Here is an 8,231-nt window from a genome sequence, read left to right as displayed (position 1 = left end):
GAGACGCTTCAATTCCATCCGGGATCTAGTCCAGGTGGGAGACATAGAGATTTGCAAGATACATACGGATCTGAATGTTGCAGACCCGTTAACTAAGCCTCTTCCACAAGCAAAACATGATCAGCACCAAGACTCCATGGGTGTGAGAATCATTACTGTGTAATCTAGATTATTGACTCTAGTGCAAGTGGGAGACTGAAGGAAATATGCCCTAGAGGCAATAATAAAGTTATTATTTCCTTATATCATGATAAATGTTTATTATTTATGCTAGAATTGTATTAACCGGAAACATAATACATGTGTGAATACATAGACAAACAAAGTGTCACTAGTATGCCTCTACTTGACTAGCTCGTTAATCAAAGATGGTTATGTTTCCTGACCATGAACAATGAGTTGTTATTTGATTAACGGGATCACATCATTAAGTGAATGATCTGATTGACATGACCCATTCCATTAGCTTAGCACCCGATCGTTTAGTTTGTTGCTATTGCTTTCTTCATGACTTATACATGTTCCTATAACTATGAGATTATGCAACTCCCGTTTACCGGAGGAACACTTTGGGTACTACCAAACGTCACAACGTAACTGGGTGATTATAAAGGAGTACTACAGGTGTCTCCAAAGGTACATGTTGGGTTGACGTATTTCGAGATTAGGATTTGTCGCTCCGATTGTCGGAGAGGTATCTCTGGGCCCTCTCGGTAATGCACATCACTTAAGCCTTGCAAGCATTGCAACTAATAAGTTAGTTGCGGGATGTTGTATTACAGAACGAGTAAAGAGACTTGCCGGTAACGAGATTGAACTAGGTATTTGGAATACCGACGATCGAATCTCGGGCAAGTAACATACTGATGACAAAGGGAACGACGTATGTTGTTATGCGGTCTGACCGATAAAGATCTTCGTAGAATATGTAGGAGCCAATATGGGCATCCAGGTCCCGCTATTGGTTATTGACCGGAGACGTGTCTCGGTCATGTCTACGTTGTTCTCGAACCCGTAGGGTCCGCACGCTTAAGGTTACGATGACAGTTATATTATGAGTTTATGCATTTTGATGTACCGAAGGTTGTTTGGAGTCCCGGATGTGATCACGGACATGACGAGGAGTCTCGAAATGGTCGAGACATAAAGATTGATATATTTGAAGCCTATGTTTGGATATCGGAAGTGTTCCGGGTGAAATCGAGATTTTACCGGAGTACCGGGAGGTTACCGGAACCCCCCGGGAGCTATATGGGCCTTAGTGGGCTTTAGTGGAAAAGAGATGGGGCAGCCCAAGATGGGCCGCGCGCCTCCCCCCTCCCCTAGTCCTATTAGGACAAGGAGAGGTGGCCGGCCCCCCCTCTCTCTTTTCCCCCTCCGCGAATCCTATTCCAACTAGGATTGGGGGGGGATCCTACTCCCAGAGGGAGTAGGACTCTCCTGGCGCACCCTCCTTGGCCAGCCAGCCTCCCCCCCCCCCCTTAGTCCTTTATATACGGAGGCAGGGGCACCCCAGAGACACACAAGTTGATCCACGTGATCTATTCCTTAGCCGTGTGCGGCGCCCCCAGCCACCATAGTCCCCGATAATACTGTAGCGGAGTTTAGGCGAAGCCCTGCTGCTGTAGTGCATCAAGATCGTCACCACGCCGTCGTGCTGACGGAACTCTTCCCCGACACTTTGCTGGATCGGAGTCCGGGGATCGTCATCGAGCTGAACGTGTGCTAGAACTCGGAGGTGTCGTAGTTTCCGTGCTTGATCGGTCGGATCGTGAAGACGTACGACTACATCAACCAAACGCTTCCGTTGTCGATCTACTAGGTATGTAGATCATACTCTCCCCTCTCGTTGCTATGCATCATATGGTCTTGCGTGTGCATAGGAAAAATTTTGAAATTACTACGAAACCCAACACTTACTTGTTTACCAAGTCGCGGCTAGTATGTCCCATGTACTGCAGACCACCGGACATACGCTGCAGCGTTGACATCATCTGAGCATGTGTGTGGTTGTCTAGTTGCATGTCTTTCACTAACTGGTGTATCAAAGGATCGTCTTTTTTGTGCAAAAGCATGCCGGGGCTTTCCAGCATCTTGTGATTGTGGTTGAGTTCAACCATTTCTATCACAAATCTGCCGTCCTTCCACTTTTTGTCTCTAATCTTTGCCTTGCAGTCAATCCTTTTTTATGTCTTCTGACGTTTCCTTTGATAATCTGACACAGTCTGCTTGTGCGTCCCTTCTCTTGAGTAGACAATGTAGGTATTTGTCTTGTGTTGTGCCCTCTGGCGTATGCCAAACCCTGCACATCTTGCATAATTGTTGTAGAAGTCCCATGCCTTGTCGTATGTGGTGAACTTCATTCCAACGGCAGGTATGATGTTCAGCGGTATGTTTTTATCCTACATTAAGTGCAATGCTCTATGAGACAATTTGTTTTGTTCTGTTTTTTAAATACGAGGAGTGCATACGAGTTTAAAAAAGCATTTGCAGTGTTCCTAAGTTTTTAGAAGAATCCAATGTATTAGATGCTAGGTCAAACCTCACAATAAATATCAGTGTCCACTGCAATGTTAACTGAATGGACTGCAACTATTATTATTACTTTTTCAGAACATAAACTTACATGTGTGTAGAGTCATTCACCCGATGGTGTTTGCAGCTCGCCGGGTTGTATTGGACATGGCGGGGTTATAGCAGATCTGTGTAGTTGAGGATCTCGCGGCGGCAATAGTGAGGAGGATTTGTACCTGCTGTTGACTTTTGACTGAGGCACCGTTGGTGGTCGCTTTGTCGAAGTTGATGCAGTAGCTCTGCTTGGAGCTCTGTTTTTTGGTGCAGCAGGTGGACGCTGAGCTCTGTTTTGGGGTGCAGTAGGTGGAAGTGGTGGTAATCCAGTGTTGTGACGATGTCTTAGTGGATTGGTTTGAAAATTTTGGAGCGGTGGCACATCATCATGGTCATAATCATATTCATCATCTGCTGCAACATCGTGTTCAACTGCATCATCATTGTCTGTTCGGACATGTTGTCCAAACGTAGTGAACTCGTGCTTATACTCTGGGTTGAGAACTGTTATTGGCTCATCTTCATCGTCGTCATCTTCATCCTCCTGTCGGTGAGTGCCCTCCCAGATGAAGGTGACATCGTCGTCATCCTCAACTACCTCTTCTCCCTGGAAAAAATCCTCTTCCGGAGAGTAGTGCACCCTGTTTGTTGTCGCGAAGAATCCTCGAGGAATCTCAAGGGTAACCCAACCAGTATCTCTTTCAGAAGAAGCTTTACTCTTCTGAAAGTTGTTGTTCCCTAGGTTGTCAATTATGCGCGGCATTTTGTATCTGTTGAACGTCATTTCCTGCACACAAAATGACCGAGCTGCATTGTCAGGCAAAATGAACTGAATCATACGAACTGCAATGTGTTACAAACGGTACTGCGAAACTAATGCATGCTGACTGCATCACCCTGCAATGTGAACTGAAGTAATCGCACTGCATTTTCTTGCGTACTGCATAACCGAGCAAGTTCACTGCATTTTCCCCCACAGGGGACTGAAGCAACCGCACCGCGTCGTTTTTGTAGGCGTACTAGACTTTGTGTACTGCTTTGTCTGGAATAGCTAAACTGATATGGTTGAGGAAGTGTATTGCTTACCTCGTGTTGGAGTGATTTCTTGCGTTTGCAGGAGGAAGTTCTCTTCTCGTCCGTCTGCACAACTTTCTCGTTCGCCTGTGCAGTCCACTTGCCCTTCAGAAGTTCATGAGCGGTCTGGACGTTCCTCAAGGTAAACGGAGACGGAGGATTTGCTCTGAAGGTCGTTGCAGACTTAATCTAAGAAGCTGCCGTGGATGAAGGAACCTTGTGCACGGTCCTCCTTGCTCGAATTGGTTTGATGTCGATGCAGCACCAATCCACATCTGATGAAGTACAGCTAATTGCAGGCCTTCAGGAGTTCACCAGCGGCGCTACCGACCTGCTGCCGTGGAAGAAGGCTGGTATGTTGGTGGGGGAGGCGTTGCTCGGTTGCTGCCGCGGAAGAAGGCCGAGCGGCGATGGGCGGCGGCGCTGCTTGGCCGCTGTCGCGGAAGTAGGCCTGGAGGGGAGGGGCGGCGTTGCTGCCGGCCGCTGCCGCGGAAGAAGGCCTGGAGGGGAGGGGCGATGGGGCTCCCAGGCCGCCGCCGCGGGAGAAAGCGGGGAGGGGAGGGGCGGCATCGCTGCCAGGCCGCCGCCGCGGAAGAAGGTCGGGAGGGGAGGGCGACGACGCTTCCAGGCCGCTGCCGCAGTAGAAGGCCGGGAGGGGAGGGGCGGCGACGCTCCCAGGCCGCTGCCACGGTAGAAGGTCGGGAGGGGAGCGGCGGCAGTGATCTGGTGGGAGGTGTTATCAGAATAAGGCTCTGGTGTTATTAGAATAAGGTCTTAAGGGGTGTTATTAGAATAGACCCACCCTATATATATATATATATATATAATTCACACAACCACCATTTATAATTCACACATACACATGCATGTATATATTTATACATTTAGGTATATATACAATTTCTCATACATGTTGCCTTGGTGCCTTCGGAGCACGATAAAAAGTGGATCATGGGGGCGGTAGCGGGTAATAGTATTCTCCTTTGGGATCTATGACCTGGTCGAGCAAAAATCCCGCTATTTCCTCTTGAAGTGCTCGTATGCGCTCTGTTGGTAGGAGCTTCTCCCGCACGTCATGGAATTGTTAAGAAGGAGATCAATATCGATAATCATGTAAAAATTGTGAATAGTGTTATGTGAAACGTACCCATTGCTGTCTATCAGATCTGCTCCTTTCGGACGCCATCATGTGAATGTTCTCGCAAACGTAGAATGCACACACATCAGTCCCCGGCGCCTGCTTCAGGGCCTTTACGAGAATTGAATTTAATCAGGTAATAAATAATCAAGCATGATAATTAATTAATGGTATTCAAACAAGAATTAAAGAGATGGTAGCTAGCTAGTACTACTTAATTACTTACCTAGGGTCGATACCAAAACAACTTTTGTCGTCATTTGCCTGGAGTCACCTTGATGAACTTTGCCCAAGCCCTGCCCGCTGGCAAAGAAAATGAATAAGGGTTATTAAATAGTTGATGTCAGGAAAATGACGAACTAAATAGGCCGAGATATAGTTAATAATGATTGAAATTACCTGTTGACTATCCCCTTCAAGATGGTGTGGTCACTTTCTTTTTTAAGTAGTGAGTCCAGTACTTCAACTTTTCCTTCTTCAACTTTAATGTCTAACAAGATCTAATGGAAACTGCATGCGCACATGTTTGCATGTCTTAATTAAGCGGGCATGTGCATAACACTAATCAACTACGCTAAACCCTATACACTTAATTATTAACATCTAGCTAGCTAGTAAGCAAAAACAGAATTTGTAATACAAGACAGTGTGACTCACAGAAAGTTGTAAGGAAGTTGTATATCTTCATTGGTATTGAGGCGCTTCAAGAACTCTAGCATGTTTTCCTCTAAACTTGCTCGACAACTTGGAATATTCCATGTGTACTCATTAACGGTATTTGGGTCAATGAACCCAAAGCCATAGCGTCCAGATTTTTTCATTTCATATATCTTCATCCTGCATAATACCACAGAAAAGAATATAGTGAGGATACTTACAGGTAATGATTGATCAAAATGATCACTACAGCTAGCTTGAGACTTAAATTACAGAAAGAAATCACTTACAGACAATAGCAACTGACGATAGATTTGTCGAGTGCATCTTGATTGTATAACTGAAATAGTCCGGAATACTCAACGGACACAACTTTCTCATGGAAGTAATGCTCCTCCTTGACATTCACCATGAGGGACTCTCGATTGGAAATCTTGGTAATGTTCATGTACCATTGATGTAATTCATACATTCTCGTTGTGAGGTTCTTGACCTCGTCTGGCTCGACCAAAGGTTGGCCCCGGACATATTTCCGTTTTATTTCCTCCTCTCTAAGGGGAGACATGGGCTCGATCTCGAGGAGTTGTCCAACAGTGATCTTGAGCATTTCAGCCTGCATTATATGCTCATTGGTTATTACCACATTGCCCAGCTGGGGAACATGAATGGTTTGCCCACAATCATATTGGGCGCGCGTACTCTCATGTGTTGTTGGCACAACAGGCGACGGGATCGATTGCGCCGCCTGTTCTCCCAGCTGGGGAACGGTTTTCCCGCATTTTTTGCCAGTTGCTTGTTGGCTCGATCTCAAGCTCGCTTCCTTCTGTAGTCGTGCTCGATGTGCCTTCCTGATTTGGCGCTCATAGTCTGAGTCTAACAGGCTTGGGAGCTAGTGGTCTAGCCATACAAATGAAGTGGTCAATCTTTTCCTCCGGCACTTTCTCCCTCGGCAGCGGTGCCGGTTTCGGTCCAAAATGGGCGTCCACTTGGGCCTTCACTATGGCTTCGTTTTGCTCCTCGGTCATGTCCTAAGGCCTCTGAGGAAGAGGAGCGAGGCTTGGACCATATTTATATCGCTTGTCTCCGCATGTACCTCATGTACTACCTCGACTTGTACCGCTACGCACCATAGCTGCGGCGTGTCTCTTCTGCGATTGCTGAGACGGCGGAGACGGCTGACGTGGCTGAGTTGGAGCAGGAGTCTGCTCACGCATTGGTGGACTTGGAGGAGCGGGAGTCTGTTGATACAGTGGCGGACTTCGAGGACGAGTCGGCTCACGTGTTTGTGGACTTGAAGGAGCGGGAGTCTGGTGACATGGTGGCGGACTTCGAGGAGGAGTCAGCTCACGCGTTCGTGGACTTGGAGGAGCGGGAGTCTGCTGACTCGGTGGCGGACTTCCAGGAGGAGTCGGCAGACGTGGTGTCTGTGGCCTTCGAAAGATGATGCAATCCTTTCTCCATAGGATGGTACGACGTATGGCCTCTCCCAGTGTGTGCTCGTCGTCACCTCCAGGAATTTCAATCTCTAGCCCCGAATATTGGTCCACCACCTAATCAACCAAGACACGAGCATAGCCCGCTGGAATCGGGGTGCAGTGAAAGGTTGCTTCGGGGGTATTTGTAAAAGCAACGGCGTCCGCCACCTTCATGGATATGTTCTTCATTTTGAAGTGTAGCGCACAATTAGTGTTCTCTATGATGTCATCCACAGGGTATGTATCCAGCAGTGCGTCGCCCGGGGCGGAACCAACGTTGCTTCTCGGCATGGATGGGACAGTGCTATCCAATGTTGGACGATCATCCGCTTGCTGCTGCCGCTGCTGAGACCCCCTTTCCTGGCTAAGTGAGTCGATCTGCTGCTGCTGCTGCTGGAATTTGAATGCCAAGTCCGCGTGCCTTGCTTCTAGGCCTTGAAGGCGTTCTGCGTCCTGCTTCCTCTGCTCCTCCTCCAGCTTCCTCTTCTTCTCCTCCTCCATCTTCTTTCTTGCACGGCTCCTGTAGTCGTCGTTCCATTCCGAAAAGCCCTCATACCAGGGAATAACGCCCTTGCCTCGTCTTCTTCCTGGGTGTTCAGGATTTCTCAGGGTGCGCGTAAGCTCACCGTTCTCTCTGTTGGGCATGAATACCCCCTTTCAAGCATCTTCTATTGCATCAAGTAACTTTTGTTCGGCTCCTTTTAGACTTGCCTTCTTCGAAACCAGGCCTGTCTTCGGGTCCAACGCCCCCCATGTGCATAGAACCAAGTTCTGCACCTGGGGGGGCAGCTCCTAGTAACCGGAGTGACCCCTGCATCCTCCATCTCTTGCTCAGACTTATCCCACTTAGGCATCCTCCATCTCTTACTCAGACTTATCCCACTTAGGCATTCTAAAATTTCTAACATTTCTATATAACTAACATTTCTATAACATTTCTAATATTTCTATAACTAAAAAACAGAAAAATTGCTAAAATTTCTATAAATATTTCTATAACTAAAAAACAGAAACATTTATAACATTTCTATATAACTAACATTTCTATAACATTTCTAATATTCCTATAACTAAAAAACAGAAAATTTTCTAACATTTCTATAACTGAAAAACTGAAAAAAATTCTATAACTAAAATTTATAACTAAAAAAGTAAAAAACAATGTGTGTGTGTGTGTGGACATGGTGGCGGCCAGGAGCTCACCGGCGGCGAGGTGAGGCGACGGGGGCCAGCGACGGGGACGGCGACGGGCGGTGACGACGAAGATCGATGGGGACGGGGCGGCGGCGACGGGGACGGGGAGGGGCCGGGCGGGGACG

General features: G+C 47.4%; 1 protein-coding gene across 1 annotated transcript in view; it reads right to left on the bottom strand.

The window, feature by feature from the left end:
- Positions 1–2,638: 2,638 nt before the first annotated feature.
- LOC119332821 overlaps positions 2,639–8,231 on the bottom strand; it is a 24,705-nt gene continuing 19,112 nt past the window's right edge. Inside the window, exons 3-5 of the mRNA XM_037605961.1 lie at positions 3,859–3,917; positions 3,655–3,747; positions 2,639–3,355 (exon numbers count right to left, since the gene is read on the bottom strand). Coding sequence (XP_037461858.1) covers positions 2,639–3,355; positions 3,655–3,747; positions 3,859–3,917 — 869 coding nt within the window. The remainder of the gene's footprint in view (positions 3,356–3,654; positions 3,748–3,858; positions 3,918–8,231) is intronic.

Source organism: Triticum dicoccoides, chromosome 7A (assembly GCF_002162155.2).
Source record: "Triticum dicoccoides isolate Atlit2015 ecotype Zavitan chromosome 7A, WEW_v2.0, whole genome shotgun sequence".
Taxonomy (NCBI): domain Eukaryota; kingdom Viridiplantae; phylum Streptophyta; class Magnoliopsida; order Poales; family Poaceae; genus Triticum; species Triticum dicoccoides.
Note: the sequence above shows the minus strand (reverse complement) of the source record. Positions and strands in the feature narration are given on the sequence as shown.